The sequence below is a fragment of the Talpa occidentalis genome, unplaced genomic scaffold (genome assembly GCF_014898055.3).
Source record: "Talpa occidentalis isolate TD23 unplaced genomic scaffold, MPIMG_talOcc4v2.1 talOcc4.2, whole genome shotgun sequence".
NCBI classification, from domain to species: domain Eukaryota; kingdom Metazoa; phylum Chordata; class Mammalia; order Eulipotyphla; family Talpidae; genus Talpa; species Talpa occidentalis.
Genome location: NW_023602073.1, coordinates 42,584,269 through 42,603,854, shown reverse-complemented (window position 1 = coordinate 42,603,854; position 19,586 = coordinate 42,584,269). Strand labels below are relative to the sequence as shown.

General features: G+C 46.2%; 3 protein-coding genes and 1 pseudogene across 3 annotated transcripts; 1 reads left to right on the top strand and 3 right to left on the bottom strand.

Annotated features, from left to right (window-relative positions):
• Positions 1-291: 291 nt before the first annotated feature.
• Positions 292-8,817, bottom strand: LOC119251269 (myb/SANT-like DNA-binding domain-containing protein 3; annotated as a pseudogene).
• An 863-nt stretch (positions 8,818-9,680) lies between these two features.
• LOC119251268 (patr class I histocompatibility antigen, A-2 alpha chain-like) lies at positions 9,681-12,474 on the bottom strand. The gene is made up of 5 exons (XM_037518639.2): positions 12,408-12,474; positions 11,832-12,101; positions 10,780-11,049; positions 9,927-10,202; positions 9,681-9,805 (listed from the first exon to the last, which is right to left on the bottom strand). The coding sequence occupies exons 1-5, from the start codon at positions 12,469-12,471 to the stop codon at positions 9,681-9,683; spliced, it is 1,005 nt and encodes a 334-aa protein (XP_037374536.1). The 5' UTR covers positions 12,472-12,474.
• A 2,637-nt stretch (positions 12,475-15,111) lies between these two features.
• LOC119252095 (nucleoplasmin-2-like) lies at positions 15,112-16,006 on the top strand. The gene has a single exon (XM_037519298.2). It carries the CDS (start codon positions 15,202-15,204, stop codon positions 15,805-15,807), a length of 606 nt encoding a protein of 201 aa, XP_037375195.1. The 5' UTR covers positions 15,112-15,201; the 3' UTR covers positions 15,808-16,006.
• A 1,257-nt stretch (positions 16,007-17,263) lies between these two features.
• Positions 17,264-19,558, bottom strand: LOC119252094 (ribonuclease P protein subunit p21-like). The gene is made up of 5 exons (XM_037519297.2): positions 19,483-19,558; positions 19,314-19,414; positions 19,147-19,229; positions 18,193-18,318; positions 17,264-18,048 (listed from the first exon to the last, which is right to left on the bottom strand). The coding sequence occupies exons 1-5, from the start codon at positions 19,537-19,539 to the stop codon at positions 17,951-17,953; spliced, it is 465 nt and encodes a 154-aa protein (XP_037375194.1). The 5' UTR covers positions 19,540-19,558; the 3' UTR covers positions 17,264-17,950.
• Between the last annotated feature and the right edge of the window lie 28 nt (positions 19,559-19,586).

The following is a 19,586-nucleotide window of genomic DNA, read 5'->3' as shown; positions in this document are numbered from 1 at the left end:
CACTGCTGAAGGGAGCAGCAGGTGAGACAGGTGAGGTCTGCTTGTCATGTGGGACCCCCCTGGCCTGCCGGGATTGACCGGTGCTGCAGAGGCTGCCGACAGCTTCACAGCGCTGCGCCCAACTTCCTGCGCCACCAGGGGAGGCCCGACCTGAATGTATTCTTAAATAAGTGACTACAACTGCTCTAATTTTCCTAGATGTAGCTCAGTTACAAATTATTGACCGGCGAGTTTGTGTTCCAGACTTTCTTTGCCAGCACAGATTAATTCCAAGGGCGCCACCCCCAAATCTTAGGGTGAATTGGGAACGGGCCAGTTAAATGAGGAAACAGGCCATTCCTTGGTAAAAGTTTGCAGTTTTCTTTCCCAATACATCTTTTTATTGAGAACTTCCATTTTTATCCTGTGTTCCTCCTCTGCATCTCACACTTGCTCTATCTGCTGGATTTTGGCCACATGCACCTCATTCATTGCATCAGCTGCAGTTGTAAGATGGACATTTGTTGATGGTGTTCTTCCTCATGCATCTTTTTTAAAGCACCTTCCTGAGAGGTTTTGCTCCTGTAGTTTTTACTGGCTGTTATTCTGACAGCTGCACACGAGGGTTCAGGCTGAGAGGGCCCTTCACATACTGGAAAATGTATGGACTCTTTCTCATCATCGCACAGTTTTCTATTTGAAAACAGCAAATGATTCTTGGGCCGCGGGGTCTGGATGGAACTGGGGCTCCTCTTCCGGGGGGCCCTGGAGGAAGTAGAGCTGCTCCCCAGCACGTGGGTGCTTTTTGGGCCGAGCCTTGGTGTTCTCCAGCACTTCTTCAGCTGCTTGAAATCCCGCAGGGACACGCTGGGCTGAGAGTTGCACCCGTGGGCCAGAGCCCGCCAGGTGCGCTGCTTGAGGGCAATCGTTTGGGCATCACTTTTCTTACATTCCAGCACATAATTGTACTTTTCTATGAAAGCAAGCAAGATACTCTTTTCCAATTCTGAGAAGTATTTGGCAGGTTTTATAATTTCGTTGTTTTGCCTTTTCCACTGTGTTTGTCCTGGCCCTAAACAAGCCTGCAGCAGCGGTGCAGCGGTCAAGGCGCTGGGGAGGGGCCAGTGAGGCACGATCGCCTGCCATCTCTCACAGCCTGAGGCTGGGAGGCCCGGAGGGCCTCAGGCTCCAGAACTCGGGGTTGGGGCGGCGTACCCCCCCACCCCCCGGGCCGGCCAGGCTCCGTTGCGCGCGATGCGGCCACCTCAAATAGTTTTTAAAATACAAGAAGGAATCCTCTTTTTTATAGTTTATGATGTCATCATCACAGTTTAGCATCAGCACTATGAAGCAATCTGCAGCTACTGCAGCACGAGTTCAATCCCAGTCCAGGAAGTACCTCTCTTGTCTTGCCCGCTGCTCCCCTCAGCAGTGTGTTTCAGTACCTCAGCCTGATCTGCTCCCCACTCCGTCTCTAGTGAATCCTCTCACCCCCAGCACCTCTGGCTTGCACCCTAGTTCTTGTATGCATAAATAAATAAATCTTTTAAAAAAAATGTCACTGTGAGCTGAAGGACTGCTTTGAGCCTTTTGGAAATACTCTTTAAAATCTCCAGTTTAAATATCTTGAATAGAGTGCTACCTTTTCTAAATATCTAGCTTCTACTTTGATTTTATTGTGAATACATTGTCATTCTTGTGTCAGTGGTGTTTTTAATCTTTATAAATTCATAATATTTCAATAAAATATTAACGCTGAGTTTGAACAAAGAGACAACAAAGTTTGGAAATCTTTCTTAATGTGTCTTTTGAAATGTAGTGAAATCTTTTGACTTCTCAGGAGAACAAAGAAGTAATAATTTTAATGAACTGCAGCCTGGGATGTATTGTATTTTGCAAAAATCAGAATAATATGGAAATTCAAACTTTATAATTTTGAAAATTGTATAGCATGCAGAAAAACTGGAAAAATAGGATAGTAAAAATCCTAATACTCAACACATAGATTTAACAAATCCTAGCATTTTCCATAGTTGCTTTACTAGCCTCATATCTAATTGATCTAGTTGTCTATTTATCTTTATTCCCCCTGAATCAAGCTGTAAATTGCAGATACCATGATCATTCATCCCTAGATCTTCTGTAGATGTTACACAACCAACCATAGATGTTAATACTTCCTAATATCACCTAACATTAGTCCATATTCAAACTTACCCAATTTAAATGTCTTTTAAAAAAAGATTTATTTATGCCTACAGGAACTGGGGTGTAGTCGAGAGGATTCACCAGAGACAGAGTGGGAAGCAGAACAGCCAGATCTACTGAAATATACTGTTGAGGGTAGCAGTGGGAGAGATCGGAGAGGTCTGCTGTTCCCTGTGGGTCAGCTCCCTGGCCAAGGATGGAATTCACGCTGCAGTGTTTGTGGATAGCTTCATAGTGCTGTGCTTAACCACTTGTGCCATCAGGGAGGACCAGTTTGCTAGGATTTTGCTGAGGATTTTTGTATCTATGTTCATCAGAGATATTGGTCTATAATATTCTAATATTCTTTTTTTTTGGTACTGTCTTTGATTTTGGGATCAGGGTAGTGTTGGCCTCTTAGAATATGTTAGGGAGTTTTACCGTCTCCAAATTTTTGGAAGATTTTGCATAAAAGAAGAATTAGATTTTCTTTGAAGGTATGGTAGAGTTCACTGGAGAAACCATCTGGTCCTAGGGAGAATTTGTTATTAGTCTTTCAATTTCAGCACCAGTGATTGGACTGTTTAAGCTGCTCATTCCACCCTGATTCAGTCTTGGGAGGTTGCATGGTCTAAACATTTATCCATATCTCCAAGGTTGTCCAGCTTGTTTGCACAGAGACTTTTGTAAAAGGTTCTTATGATGTTACATATTTCTGCCATCTGTTGTAATTTCATCTCTTTCATTCCTGATTCTATTGATTTGGTTTTTATTTTTCTCTTCTTCATAATCCTAGATAATGGCTTGTCAATTTTTTTTCAAACAACCAGCTTTTGGCTTCACTGATTTTTTTGAAATGTCCTTTTATTTTCTATTTTACTTATTTCTCTTTGAATTTTTATTATTCTTCCCTTTTACTGTTTTTTTTTTTGATTCTTTTGTTCTTTTCTAGTTTCTTCAGGTGCAGTTAGGTTGTTTATTTGAAAAAAATTTATTAATGTGTGCCTGTATTACTATAAACTTCCCATATAGTACTACTTTCGGAGCATCCCATAGCAACTGGTTGCTTATCTCTCCATTTTTGTTGTTATTTAGGTAATTTTTGATCTCTTCTTTGACTTTTTCATTGACCCAAGAGTGGTTCAGAAGCATTTTGCTTAGTTCCACATGCTTTGGTTTACATCAGTGTTATTTTTATGGTAAATTCCTAGTTTTACAGCACTATAGTCTTGAAAATGCTTGATATAATTTCTATTTTCATATATTTTCTGAGACATGTTTTATGTCCAAGTATATGATCTGTTCTTGGAAATGTTCAATATGTACTGGTCAAGAAAGTGTATTCATTTCTTTTGGGATGGAAAGCTCTGTAATGTCCAGTAAATCCATCTGTTCTAACACTTAAATGAAGACCTTAAATGAAGGTCTTTATTTTTTTGTTAATTTTCTGTCTAGATGACCTGTCCCTTAGTGTCAGTGGTGTGTCGAGGTCTCCAACAATGATTGCATTTTTGTCAATATGTTGTTTTAGATCGGTTAATAGTTGCCTTTTGTAACTAGGCATTCCTGCATTATGTGCTTATTAGTGAGTGATACCTTTTTGGTGAATTGTTCCCTTGATCATTTATACTGTCTAGTTCTGTCTTTGACTACCTTTTTTCAGTTGAAATGAAACAGTAGTAAAACAGGGTCAAAGGACAGTAAAACAGTCCAAGGTGGAGAACTTTGTGGACTCTCAGCCTTGTGCGAACAATTGCAAGAATACTTAGGTTCAGGCTATCTCAGGACAGCACAGGATCCTGGTGTGCTATCTGGCCATGGCCCTCAACAATGGAAGTCCAGGGTTCAGTCCTTGTTACTGGATTTCAATTATCATCAAGACTTTGAAACATCAATTTTTTAAAAAATTTGTTTATTTATTTATCCAAGCACTGGGTACAGTCAGAAGCACGGGAAGGTGAGAGAATTCACCAGAGCCAGAGCAGGGAACAGAACAGGCAGACTGATGAAATACACTGCTGAGAGGAGCAGCTGGCGTGGCAGAGAGGTCTGTTGTGCCATGTGGGACCCTCGCCATTGCCCGGGGATCGAACAGGCGCTGCAGAGGCTGCAGGCAGCTTCACAGCCCAGTGCTGAACTGCTGCGCCACCGGGGAGGCCCAAGACTTTAAACATCATTTTTATAGCATCACCTCTAAGTGCATTTCTCCAATCCACACATTTCTCCCAAACTCCAGACTCACCTGCTCAAGCACCCACACAACTCTCTCTAATAAATATCAACTTTAACAGATTCTAAGCTGAATGCCTGTGATGCTCTCTTCTGAAATATGCTCCTGGAAACTTCTCTGCCTACTAAAGGCAAACCATATCTTAATCTGGACAATTTGAAGAACGTTTTGGTGTTCCCTTTGACTCCTTTTTTTCCCTCTCTTACTCCAAGTTCTACCCATTAGGAAATGCTGTAAAATCATTGAAATAAATCAAGAATCTAATCACTCCTACTACTTTGTTGCCTACATCCCAGGGCAACCAAATCCCAGGCCAAGCAATCAATATCTCTAATCTGGGACACTGAAGTGGTTTCCTGCAGTTCTCCCTACTATATCATTGGCCTAAAACCACTAGATTCTGTTTCCAAAGCAAAGCCAAAGTGATCCTTTTTTTTTTTTTTAAAGGTTTATTTAAGCATGCAAGATCTGGGGGGCAGGCCAGAGGTGTGGGGGGTGAGAGGAGTCACCAGAGAAAGAGTGGGGAGCAGATCAGGCATATTGACTGAAGTACACTGCTGAGGGAAGCAGCAGATGAGTCAGGAGAGGTCTGCTGCACCAAGTGGGTTGCTCCCTGGCCGGCTGGGGATCAAATTCATGCTGCAGAGGCTGCGCACAGCTTCACAGGTTGCGGCTTAAGTCGTTGCACCACCAGCGAGGCCCCAAAGTGATCCTTTTAAGAGAAAAGTTATACCACGTCTCTCTTCTCAAAACTCTCTTGTTACTTGATTGCCTGTCTCAGTTAATGAAAGGACAAAATCCTGCTCACAGCCTACCTGGTCTGATCCTGATCCTGTCTTATGACTCTCTGCTCCAGCCACACTGGCCTCCTTACTGCTCCCAGAACACATGGCTGCTCTGGTCTTAGTGCATTTGCACTGCGGTTCCTCTGCCTGGAAAAAACTTGCCTCAAGCATCTTCATGTAACTCTTGGTGTTCTTGAGATCTTTCCTCAAATATCACCTTTTCAATGATACCTACATGAGTAAAATAGCCATCTTCTCTCTTCCCACACACTCTGCATGGCCTTCCCCACGGCATACTTTCCATGGCACTTACCACATTCTCACATGAGCACATCATTGACTGTGTTTACTAGACCGAATAATGGTCCTCAAAAATGTCCACTTCCTGGCCTCCAGGAAGTATGGTATATTATAGTCTAAAAGGATTTTATACATGTGGTTAAACTTCGGATCTTGATATGGGAAGATTATCCTGGATTAGCTGGGTGCGCCCAATGATATAGTCAAAAGAGAAAGAAGATAAGGTTAGAAGCAGAGTTAAGACAGAAGATTCTAAGTTCTTGACATTGAAGTGGAAGGAAAGGACACAAGCTAAGAAAATGCGGGCATTGTCTAAAAGTTGAAAAAGTTAAGGAAATTAATTCTCCCCCAGAGCTTCCAGAGGAAACACAACTTATGGACACATCTTAGTCTTCTGACCTTCAAAACTGGAAAGATAATAATTTTTTCTTTTACTTTAATCTACCATGATAGTGCTTTATAGCAGGAAACTAACACATTATGCTGAAAAAAAAAATACTGTGTCTCTCCTCAGTTGGACATACACTCTACAAAGCCAGCAAATTTTGTCTTGTTTTCAGTTCACAGATATTCCTAAATGCAAAAATACTGTGTGCCAAATATCTGACATTTGGCAAATGTTATTTGAATAAATAGTAAATATAGAACACCTCCTTATTCTAAAGACATTATCTTTATTAATTTAGCCTCAGTTCAAATGCAGTTTTGTGGTCACTCTATTTCATCACCATCTATTTTTCCTGTAAGTGCTGCTCTTCTCTCCCTCCTCTCCTCCCACAGCAACCCCCCTGCACACTACAGCATACAATTTCATTTCCCCTTTTAGAAAAGAAGGGTTCTGGGTTTGTGGACCCCATATTTCAAACAACTATGAATTTTGAACTTTATTTATAAATCCATAAGTTTAGTTGTTTCTAGCACTGGGATCACTACAGCTAAAGGCAGGTAGAGAGGACAGGTGAACAGAGAAGATGGAAACATAATAGGAATTTATCTAAAATGAGAAATTATGGGATCGCTCCTTTCTGCTAATTCAGAATCTGGCATTAAAAAAGTTGGAGAGAAGATGGAAGGAATAATCCAGGAACTGCCAGGGAGGCAAGAGCTAGACTAGACTAAACATCTGCTCCAAACACCACACAAACTCCCATGTGTAGATGCCACCCTGGGCCTTGTGGGGACAATGACAAGCTAAACACCTCTTGCTGTTGGAGATGGGGGCACCCAGAGGAGGAGATCAGCACTGAACACAAAACAAGCATAATTCCTGATAAAAATAAATACCTAGAAGATGGCAGCTGAGGGCCTGAACCTGGGCTGACTCAGCCACATGAAGTCTTTTCTACCCAGGGTCCTGGAGACAGGACAGGCCCAGGTGGGGTCTGACCCTGTGATCACAGGCCCTGCTGGGACAGGTGCTCCTGAAGGACAAGGACCAAGGAGCAGAGAGATGACCCCTGAGGAGTAACCACATCAAAGCCCACGATGCACTGAGCACCGACTGGACACAGGACCCGTCCCCCTCAGCTCCTCACAGGCTCTCCTGCACAGACCTAGCACAGGAAACATTCAGATCCTGGACTGTTCTCAGTGTTTCCTTTCATTTCTCTAAAAATTTATTCTCTCCTTTAACTCAACAGCCCCACCTTGTGACAAGGATTAGAAGAAACAAACAAATAGGACCTCCCCTGGTGGCGCAGCCATTGAGCTCTGGGTTGTCAGGCTGCCCCCAGCCTCTGCAGCGCCAGTTTGATCCCCGGCCACCGGCGAGGGTCCCACAAACAAACAAACAAAAAAAACCAAAAAAACAAATATACACATTTTTTTTTATAGTTGTCCTTTTCCTTTTTAATTGAAGGTCCCCTACTGGTCCTGCCTCCATGAGTGGCCACAACCAGGGGAGGGGGGAGGGGAACAAGGCAGTGTGGGGAGTGGGTCATCTCTACAACATCCCATTTCTACACAGAACCAAACAGACAGCACAGGGTCGCTATTGTGGTTGAAAGGTGGCAGCACAGAAGGGGAGGAACAGTGAGGGCTTGGGGTATTATTTAAAAAAATATACCCCAATATACCTCTTGCTGCTGGAGATGGGGGCACCCAGAGGAGATCAGAACCGAACACAAAACAATCATAATTCCCTCTGCTTAAACCCAAGAGGGGTCAGAAGATCAAAAGTGGTTTGGGAAGGCCAGATCTGTCATCGATGGAGGGAGGAAGAAGGTCTGGGGTTGGGGGGCTTTTGGCAACTAGGTAGAAGCATTGTCCTCCCCCTGCTGGGATTCCCTAGCCTCTCTGGTCTGGCAGGAAGGGGGCAGCCCGCAACCCCTGTGGGCAGGTCTGGGGCAGCCAGATGCTTTAGGCATTGTTGGGGGGAAGGGGCTTGCCCTCCAGGGAGATGACCGTTACCCCCAGCTTCTCTGCCAGGGTATAGGATTTTTTTTCTTTTTTTTAATTACACATGCAAGAAATAGTGTGCAGGCCAGAGGTGCGGGGTGGGGAGTGAGAGGATTCACCAGAGACAAAGTGGGGAGCAGAACAGGTGGATCTACTGAAATACACTGCTGAGGGGAGAAGCGGGCGAGTCAGGAGAGGTCTGCTGCGCCATGTGGGTCAGCTCCCTGGCCGGGGAACGAACTGCTCTGCAGTGGCTGCCAATAGTTTCATAGTACTGAGACATAACGCCTTATGCCACCAGGGAGGCCCCAGCAGTTTTTAATTCATACTTAATCCAGGTCAGCTTCTCCTTGGAGCTGGCATAGATGATTTTGCACTTAAGGCTGCACACCCAGGGGCCCAGAAGATAAGCATCAGGTCCACCTCTTTGCTCTCCTTGGTCTGTTAGGCTGCATCATGGAGGGCACAGTCCTGGTCTGGCAGCATCTTGACAAAGGTGGGTAGGGCTTGTTCATGGTCTGGCCGCCCACATGGCTTACCAGGATTTCTTTGCCCTCTGGGATGATGTTCTTCCTCTCCTCACTCGGGCAGAAGAGCACCACCTTCTTGCGCCTCTCCACTACCTGTGGTGTTGATGACTTATGCACCTTCATGTCGTTGGACACTTTTCTGACACCTTCAGAGACAGCCACGCTGGAAGCCATGTTTCCCAAGAAGCGAGGAGAGCCAGAAAAGACAAGAGCTGCTATGGCTACTGCCAGAATCCGACTGCATGTGGTTTTTTCCAGCCCCTTCTGTTTAGTATCAGATTCTATTTTAATAAAGGAGAAGCTGCATCTCAGGGCAACAGAAGTTAAGACAGGGATGAAGACGACCGAGCCGCGCCTCTGCTGGAGCAGGAAAGTCATCAGGGAGAGACACAGGTCCGTGTGGGGAGGGGCCTGGCGGGCAGGGCTGGCCAGTCTCCCACCTCCCCACATTGTGCTTATAGGAACACAGACAGACACATGCAGATGCCCTTTGCAAGAGAGAAGTTGGGTGGTCTTCAAGTCACAAAACCGAAGTTTGAACACATTTTGCATCACTCAGTCCTCCATAAGGGCAGGTAGCTCACCCCGGGAAAGAATGTCATGAACAAAGTACTTCACAAAGGTGATGACAAGCTCAACAGCCCACTGCGTGCTCAAAAATGTCCACATCAATCCACCGCCATACTTGGTCATGTCCTGTCTGCCCCTTCCCTCCCTTCAGGCTTCCAGAGTTTCACTTTAAAAGCTGCTTGGGGCAAAACCAGAAAACAGAACCTGGTTACAGTGCCCAGGAGATGACACTAAAGGGGGATTATGGGGTGCGTGAGCTCCCCCATGGACTCCATCTACATTTTTCTAAGGGCCTTCCTACCCCACTTACATCCAGAGTTAGTATTTCTCTCCTTCTTCACCTATAGGAAGAAAACATTTTGTGAGAGGCCAGGGAGGAGGCAGGACCAAGAAGTCCTGAGAACTGGCCTATCCTGGGCTCCAGGACTGGATCAGGGAACATGAGGAGCGAGCACCTGTGGGAGCTGCGCCAGCCTCCTCCGTCCTTAGCAGGGACATTTCCTTTTGACCTGTCACTGCTCAAGTGAGGTCCCCATGACCAAGTCATCAAGTTGAAATATTTGTCCTTCATTTGTCATAAGAAGGAGTCTCATGCACTTTACAAAAAAGTGTCAGCAAACCTGGCTCTCAGCTGAGAAAGTGCATGTGTGTGGGATCATGCCTCGCAGTATCAAGCAGACATTAGAGAAGAAATCTCAGACCTCATATAAGGTTTTCTCTGCCTGAGCGCTTCTTCCTCCACATCACAGCTCCAGTGAGCACAGCCCCAAGGAGAACCAGGCCAACAATGATGCCCACAGTGGTGATGGAGGACTGAGGAGGTGGCTCTGGAAGGGAAAAGAAGGTGAGACACTAACTTTCTGGCCTTAGTCACCATCCTGCTAAAGGTCTCCAAAGGGCTCCCGATGCCCCTGAGAAGAGTCTCTGTGCCCATGACCTCTTCCTTACCCCATCTCAGGACTTGGGGCTCCAGCAGCCCCTCATGCTGCACATGGCACGTGTATCTCTGCTCCTCTCCAGAAGGCACAGCCACAGCTGCCCACTTCTGGAAGGTTCCATCCCCTCCAGGCCTGGTCTCCACCAGCTCCAAGTCCTGGGTCAGGTCCTGCCCAACTCGCTGCCAGGTCAGGGTGATGTCCGCAGGGTAGAAGCCCAGGGCCCAGCACCTCAGGATGACTTCATGCTCAGAGGTGGGGTGGTGGGTCACGAGTGTCTTTGGGAGTTCTGAAAATTTATACTTAGGGTTACTTTCATAGGCCACTGAAGCAGCCTCATGTGACCATCCTGAGAATGGACAGATAATTGCACTGGGTGGACAGAGTGCAAAGCTGGAACTCCAGCCTGGTCTTGGATCACTAGGATGGTCTCCTAATCCTTGGAAAGTTCTAGAATCAGGGTGCAACAGTTCAGGGTAGCAGGCCGCTGGGCTCTGAGGGAGAGACTAGAAACTTCTCATCTTGACGTGGATAGAGGCCCAAGTGACTCAGGAAAGCTGGAGTCAGAATCCAAGACCTCTGAGAACCAGATGTGAGCAAGAAATACATGGTCCCCCAGACCACCACCAGAATCTGAGAGAATCAGTTATTACAGGACTGTCTTCTTTACCTGGAGAGAGTGCATTCCTTATTGCCCCCAGAGAAGGGTTGGCACTCTAGGGGTCACTTTCGAGGATCTGGACACCCAGGCAGACTCATCACCTTCTGGGGCCATAGAAGGGGGGTATCTGGCCTTGAGCCCACTTTCCTTTCCTGTATTGGACCTGCCAGCCTTGGCCCTAGGGGAGGCCCGAGGCAACTCTTACTTGTATGCAGTGTCTGGTTCCCTTTCTTCAGTTGTCCTTGGAGCCACTCCCCACACTCGAGTTCCAGGTGGCGAGTGTTGAGCTCAGAGGTGAGGACCTCCTCCCACTCATCCTCCAAGGTCTGTACCTCCATGCCCGCTTGGGTCCTGGCGCGCAGCTCCTCCATCAGGGTGAGGGAATCAACGCCGTCGTAGGCGAATTCATTGAGCCGGCTAGGTTTACCGTCCAGGCCCACTTGACAGCCATTCCTTACCTGCAAGGTGTGAGACCCTGGCCAACCCCACCATGTCAGCAGTGCCCAATTAGCACCTCCCCCATGCCCAGGCAAGCACAGCTGTTGGTGATTTGTAATAAACTAAAACAGAGGGGTTCCCCCTGGTGGCATAAGGGGTTAAGCACCACCCTATGAAGCAATCCGCAGCCTCTGCAGCACGAGTTTGATCCCTGGCCAGGGAGAAACCCACATGGTGAGGCAGACCTCTCCTGTCTTGCAGGCTGCTCCCCTCAGCAATACATTTCAGTCAGTCTACCTGTTCTGCACCCCACTCTGACTCTGGCGAATCCTCTCACCCCCCCATATCTCTCACCTCTACCCCAGCTCTTGTATGCATAAATAAATAAATCTTAAAAAAAAAAACAGGGCCTCCCGGATGGCGCAGCAGTTGAGCGCTGGGTTGCGAAGCAGCCCGCGGCCTCTGCGGTGCCGGTTCGATCCCCGGCTGCTCCCCGGCCACCGAGGGGGGTCCCACATGGCGCGCAGACCTCTCCTGCCACCCGCTGCTCCCCTCAGCAGTGTGCTTCGGTCCTTCTGCCTGCTCTGCTCCCCGCTCTGGCTCTGGTGAATTCTCTCACCCTCCCGCGCTTCTGACTGTACCCCGTGCTTGTATAAATAAATAAATAAATCTTAAAAAAAAAAAAAAAAAAAAAAAAAAAAAAAAAAACAAAAAAACCAAAACTAAAACAGAAACAGGGTAAAAGTTCCAAGGCCTCGAGGGAAAGCTTGGCCCCAGAGACTGGAGGGTAACTCCTGCCCGTAGGTGGGGATCACACACCTGTTCTGCTCTGGTTGTAGTACATCCGCAGGTTGTTCAGTCGGAGTCTGGCAATGTGGACGTGGCTCGCGACAATCCGCTTTTGGCTTTCCCAATATTCCAACCCCTCTAGCTGCATCCACGGCACTGTTGCCTCCATTTTCGGACTCGGGTCGTTGTTGTCGAACCGCAGGAACTGCGTGTCGTCCATGTAGGCCACGCAGATGAAGCGGGGCTCCCCGGGGCCGGGCCGGGACATCGCGGTGTGCAAGTACATTACGGAGTGGGAGCCTGGGGGAGGGGAGGGGCTGAGACCCTAACTCTCCTCTGGGCGCCAGTGTCTGGGTCCGAGGATGAAGCGGCAGGGCAGGGGGAGAGGGCAAGGTGCTAGTGAGACCGAAAAGGGGCGACCGGGAGAAGGGCGGGGCACAGGAGAGGGTGGAAGGGAGGAGCAGGATACCCCAGGTGACCAGCCGGTGTGGGGTTTGGTGCAGGTTGAGGAGAGGACAGTCGAGGGACCCTTCCTGGGTCCTGTGCTGCGGGGCGGCCCTCTCGCTCCTCCTGGCCCAAGCCATTCCCTCCAAACTTCGCACTCACCTGCCCAGGTCTCAGTCAGGACCAGGGCCCCCGACAGCAGCAGCAGGAAGGTTGGGGGCGGCATAGCCCGGATCCTCCTGGTCTGGGAAGAATCTAAAACCTAGTGCAGACTTTGCACCCGGAACGCCCTGACGCTGATTTACTTATCCCAACGGTCGTGTCCTGGAATTAGAACTGGGTGTGTATAGGGTGAAGGACTTGGCACAGCCTGTGATAAGGCAAAGTGGAGATGAATATTCCCTTTGCTTGGCTCCCCACCCAGTCACTCACTGGACTGAGGCCAGAAGCCCTGAGAACCAGGCCTGAGAGCTGGAACTGTGTCCCGACCCTCCTGCAGGTGGCTCTTGGCTCTGGCGTTTTTTTGCTCCTGCATTGAGTGGCCTTTCTCACACCGTCTCTCTGAGTCCCAGGGTCTGTTTAATCAGCGATTCTCGAAATTTTTATTTTTATGATCTGTATACACTCTCACAGATGAATGAGGATCCTAAAGATAATTTTGTGGGTTATATCTATCATAGCTATCAATTTTTGCCATACTAGAGATCGAAAGTTCAAAAATACCTCTTCGTTTAGAATGATATTAACAATCCTACATGTCAGTAGGAATAGTATATATATATATTATTTTATATACATCATTTTTCATTTTTGTACAATGTATGCATTTTCATCTTGGTTATAGTCTCCATACAATTCCCACCCACCTTGTTTTGATCCTACTCCCTTCTCCCCCAGCCCCCACTGTGTGTCTCTGGTTTATAGTTGCCTGTTGATTTTGATTTTTACTTTTTTATAATTAGTCTTTTTCCTGATCCCTTATTTTGATTTTTTAAATTCCTGCTATGCGTGGTACCATCCGGTATTTTCCTTTTTCTTTCTGGCTTATTTCACTGAGCATGATCCCTTCCAGCTCCATCCATGTTGCTGCAAATGGCATGAGCCTATCTTTTTTGATTGCTGAGTAAAAGGAATAAAATATTTTTATGAGAACTATTTTCCAAAAGAAAAAGTATAGTGACAAGAGTGCATCTTTTTATATTTTGTCTTTGCAAGTCATTTTCTTCTGTCTCATCAGAAAACTACTGAATTTTCTTATCTGCTTCTGCATTTAATTTATTTTAAAGACCTTGAAAAAATTCCAGCTACACAATCCAGCTTCACAGTTGTACACAAGGTATAAATAACCTTTCAGATAATTGTGAATGTTCATCTTTGATAATAAACAAACTGTACAATTAAGTTCTTTAGCTTAGTTGCAGTGTGGAATGGAAACCCTATGGTTGGACATTTTAAATTGTTACATTAAAACCCTTAAGCATTTTGAATGAATCTTATACTAATGCATGATGTTTTCAAAGTAATGCACTCAGTTCACCAAGTTTGTAGATCTTCCAGTGTTGACATACTTAAGGTAAATATTTAAAAACACATTTGTTATAGTATCACATATCCCATTGGAAAAGTATGTAAGTATTAGGACACTATTAGGATTACAGTTCTGGATACAAGTTTTCCAAAACCCTGTTTTCTATTAAGAGTTTGCATTTTGTCATTGGCAACAGTCAGTTTCTGTTTTTTTTTTTTTTAAAGATTTATTTATTTATGCATACAAGAACTGGGGTATAGGCCAGAGGTGTGGGGGGTGAGAGGATTCACCAGAGACAGAGTGGGAAGCAGAACAGGCAGACTGACTAAAATACCCTGCTGAGGAGAGCAGTGGGCAAGACAGGAGAGGTCTGCTGTGCTGTGTGGGTTGCTCCCTGGCAGGGCTCGAACTGCAGCTACAGTGGCTGAGGATTACTTCATAGATTGCGCCTATGAAGGCGCATTAAATTTTTTAATTTTTAATTAATTTTTTATTAATTTTAATTAAGATTGCGCCATTAAACCCTTGCGCCACCAGGGAGGTCCCTGAATTGCCTTTTCACCTTTGTCAAAAAGATCCATACATATGTGGATCTCTTTTTCTCTTCTGTTCTGTTGATCTATTGCTTTATATTTACAGTAATACTATACTGTCTACTATAGCTCTTTGTAAGTCTTGAACTCTATTTTTTTAAATCCTCCAATTTGTTCTTTTCAAAGTTTCATTTTGCAATGAATGTATGACCTTTAGTGTCAAAAAGAAGACCACTGGGATTTACATTAAATCTAGAGAGAAATGTTTCAGAACTGACAGCTTGTTTAATTTTTAATTTAAAAATTTGTTTAATTTTTAATTTAAAAATTTGAAACAAATGAAGATGGAATCCCGAAAGTGGATCAGTGTCATTTGGATGATAATATCAAATCCCTCCTCTGTAGCTTGATCTGTTGTAGAAATTCAATGACAGCTGAACAAGTTCTGAATGCTGAATGTTTTTTGCTACCAAAGGGGAAGTCAATTCCAAACCCAGAAAAAGATACTGAATATATTCAATATAAAGAGGAAGAATTTAAGATGGAGCAAGGAAAAGATAAGAAATGGTGAAACCAAATTTGATTGATGGAATAATATTCTTTGTTAGTGCAAATATTCATTTTAATAACTTTGTTTAGTTTGGTTAAATAAACTGAAAAAAATTCTGAATGTGTTCTGGAGCTAGTTGGGTTGTGTTTTTGGTATTCCACTTATAAAAAATAAAACATATTTGGCTATGTAAAAAAAAAAAAAAAAAAAAAAAAACTTCAGACACAGGGCGAGGCGGGATGAGGCCGGTGTGAGGGAGCCTTAGAGAGAAGCACGCAGCTCCCGGAGCAGCCCATGGCAACAGGGGCACCCTCGGTGTAGGGACGCTCCCGGCTGCCCAGAGACATGAATCTCAGCTGCACCTTCGAAAAGGCGACAACAGCCTTGCTCTGGGGCTGTGAGCTAAACAAGGAGAAGCCAAGTTGGACCTTCAAGCCCCGGAAGGACGGGGAGCAGGACTGTAAGCTGCTGCTGACTATGATTTGCTTGGGGGAGAAAGCCAAAGAGGAGATGAACCTCGTGGAGCTCCTGCCCCCAGCAGGTCAGGAGGACAAGAAGACCAAGCCCATCATCATTGCCTCGCTTAGGGCCTCAGTGCTTCCCATGGTCGTCACCACAGGGCTGGAATTTTCCCCTCTAGCCACCTTTCAGCTCCGGGCCGGCTCTGGACCCGTGTTCCTCAGTGGCCTGGAAAGTTATGACACCTCAGACCTGTCCTGGGAGGAGGAGGAGGAGGAAGAGGAGGAGGAAGCAGAGGAGGAGGAGGAGGACACAGATGTCCTGGAGGAGGAGGCCCCTGTCAGACACACCAAGAGGCTGGCGCCCCAGAAGCAGGCAAACCTCGCCAAGAAAAGGATGGAAAAAGACGAGGCAGTGAGACCTAAAGACAAGAGCCCTATGAGAAAGGCCAACATCACACCCAAACCTAAAAAGCCGGGATCCAAGAAATGATGAGCCTCCATCATGAGAACCAGTGAGACCACCCTGCAGAGTGACCACCAGCCTCGGGGGTGCTACCCCCCCAAACCCCCTCCATCTGAGTCTGAACGTGATGCAGGTGTTGGGGGTTGAACACAGGAAACTCTCACCCCAACTCTCCAGTTTGCCTGAGGAAAGAGCCCAGACCTCAGGGCCACAATAAAATGTGCTTTGCCAGGAAAAAAAAAAAAAAAAAAAATTTACCCCCACTGACAGCTTAATGGTATTGAGTCTTCTGACTAATCAGCACCATGGAGCTCTCCATTTATTTGGGTCTCACTGTAACTTTCAGTAGCTAGGTCTTTAATAATTTCTGTCAGATTTATCTCTAAATATTTTCTATCATGATGATATTGTACTTGGTTTTGAATATTAATTTCCCATTGTATATAGGAGTACAATTTCTATTATATAGAAATACAATTGTTTTTTTCATACTGATTTTATATACGTAAACTCTTGCTAAACTCACTCTTTAGTTGTAGCTTCTTAGATGTTTTAAGATTTCCTACATAGTTGATCACATCCTACAAATAAATATAGTTCTATTGCTTCCTTTCCAATCTGGATGTCCTTTTTTCTTTTTCTTGTTTAATTGTATTGCCTAATTGCATTGGCTAGTTTAGCTAAGTCTAGAAGTGGTATGAGTGGACAATTTGTCTTTTTCTGACTTTTTGAGGAAAGCATTCAGTTTTCACTATCAAATATGCTGCTAATTGTAGGTTTCTCATAGATTTTTTTAAGATTTATTTATTTATGCATAAAAGAACTGGAGTACAGGCCAGTGAGAGGATTCACCTGAGACAGAGTGGGGAGCAGAACAGGTGGATCTACAGAAATACACTGCTGAGGGGAACAGCAGGAAAGACAGGAGAAGTCTGCTAATGTGGGTCTTATTGCCATGTGGGTATCTCCCTGGCTGGCTGGGGATTGAACTCATGCTGCAAAGGCTGCAGATATTTTCACAGTGCTCTGCTGTGCTTAACCCCTTGGGCAACGGCAGACCCTCAAAGATGTTCTTTTGAGCTTGAGGAAGTTTCCATTTATCTCTCATTCACTGAGAGATCTCACTAGGAATGAATGTTATAGTTTGTCAAATGCTTTTTCTACATTTATGGAGATTATTATATATGATTTTTCTGTTTATTAATATGATGACTTATCATTCTGTGTAATTTTCCTTTGAAAACCTAAAATATTGCCCTGAAATTTACCCCCACTGATTCTTAAATGACTCAGAACCAGGCACTTTCAGAAATAAAGAGTTCACTAAAATAAAGACTGCTTGAAGGAATTTATTTATTATTATTTTTAAAGATTTATTTATTTATGCATACAAGACTATATATAAGCCAGAGATGTGTGGGGGGTGGTGGGGTGGGAGGTGGTGAGAGGATTCACCAGAGAGTGGGAAGTAGAACAGGCAGACTGAGATACACTGCTAAGGGGAGCAGCAGGTGAGACGGGAGAGGTCTGCTGTGCCATGTAGGTTCCTCCATAGTGATTTTGTATATTTTTGCGGTAAACTGATAACTAGTATCTAGCAATGAGGTGGGTCTGAAATTCTGTCATTAAATTTTCTTGGGATAGCAAAGAAAACGATTTTCATTGCTTACTGATTCTCAAGAAAATTCTGAGGATTAACCTAGAGAGCATACTTGAATGTGATGTCCACCAGCATCCTTTCTTTAGCTTCCTTGACCTTATTAGTTCAGGTTTGTATTATTTCCCTTATTAGAATATTATAGATGAAAACTGAGCTTGGGGAAAGATGAACTCTGAGTGGGTCTGGTGGATCTGAAGCCCTTCCCCGCAACTTCTTTTCCTCATTTAAAAACAGCCTATGTTGCATCGGCCCAGACTCTTAAGTCAACAACCAGAGTTGCCATGTGGTGGAATGCCCTAAGGCAGTTTCCACCATAGGCAGGAAATGTCCCACAGAAGCATGGAAGAGTATTTGAGTCAGGGTCCTGGAAATGGGAGCTGCCCAGTGAGACCCACTGGTTTATGGTAATCAGTATCTCCCTGAATATGGGAGGATGAGAATGGTAAAGATGAAGAACAAAAAACTGAAGAAGAAACAATTAAACTTTATTTGGAAAACAGGGTGACTTCATCACTGGTGATTAGAGCTTTGAGGCTGCACTGTCTCCTCAGGAAGGTGGCCTGGAATGGGGGGGGCTGTGTTCGGCAGAGGCTGTGCTGGTCTGGGATCTGGGTAGACAAGCAGAATTAGAGCTGAAGGCTTTGGCATCTCTCACACCAACCCAGAACTCATCTATGCTCTCAGCTTCAGCTACGTCCACCATCATCCCTAGCCACTCGGGGTATCCCCCATTCTCCTCTACCACCTCTCACCTGCTTGGTTTCCCAGCTGGGCCTCAGGACGGTCTCCCCAGAGCACATGTCCAGGATTGTTAAGGAACCGCTGGCTTCGCTGGCATGTCAGGCAGGTCTGCACTGTCCAGCGCTGTCCCCTGCTGCCTGGAGTGAAGGTGCAGGAAAAAAAGAGTGCCAGGAAAAAAGCTCTCCTTTTAGGAAGAAAAAAACAGTCTCTACATTCAGCTTTGTCTCCATTGTTTTCCAGCAGGACTTCGATCCCTTCCCCAATGGAAGCAAATTCGATGGCGTTAACCACCCCTCCGTTGTGCCAATTTTGCCAGTTTCTTGGCACTCTTTGAGATAAAGTCCAAACTCCTTCACAAGACTTTTTAAGATCGGTTGTTTCCTTCTCCAGCTTCAAGTCTTGCCCCTGCCTACCTCAAACTCCAGGCTCCTGAATTCTTATTTCCTTGTGACAGCCCAAGTTTCTGAGTCTTCACACATTCCTAGAATTTCCATCTCCTACTGCCTTTAGTTAACATGAACCTCACCACCGCTGGCATTAAGTATCACGGCATTCCACTCCCCCAGACCCTTAAAGCATTTCCGACACTCCTTTAGTTATTTCTACTTTAGTCTGTCCCCTAAGACTATAATTTCCACGGGAAAAGTGAATCCAGCATAAGATTTGACACATCTTAAAAAAACCCTGTTGAGTGAGTGGGGTGAATGGAGCGCGTGAGGGAATCCTGTCCTCCAAGGGACAAATCACACGCGTCTAGGTGAGCGCAGAGGCAACACCCCTGCTCACCTTCTCAAGTAGGGCGTAACAGTCAAGCTCCAACCTTAGTCTGTGCGAGGGCAGTTAGCAAAGCTGGAGAAAAGCCTGCTCGCGCAAATCCCTCGCCACCGCCCAGGTGAATCCAGGCCGGGGCCGCTTGGCCGCCCCCTGGTCCCCAACCCCGGTGCCCTCTCGGCAGAAGCACTCACGTCTCTGGCGCTGGGTGCAGGTCAGGCCCGGGACGAGCAGGGACGAGCAGCCGCGGCAGAGGGTCCTCTTCACCAAGGGGTCTCTGGGGGTGCAGAGGGAAGGTGTCCGGGCGCCCGCGCCCCCTCGCGCGTTCTCCCCTCCCGCCCGCCCGGTCGGGCCGCCTCACCGCCGCAGGACGAGCCGCTTCGCGATGGTCCTCTCCGTGTGGCAGTAGAACCTCGCCAGCGCCTGGTTCTCGGGGTCCTGCGCAAGGACGCAGTGGGCGGCCTGGGGACGGCGAGCAGTCAGCGCGGCCCCGCCGCAGCGATCGCCCCTGCGCACCCCACGCGGCTCACCTGGTACAGGAAGCTGAGCCTCTGGAAGGCCTCCCGGTCCTTCACCGGCCCCGCCATGCGCGCCGCTAGGAGGGCCTCAGGCCCCGCCCCTCGGGCGGCCCCGC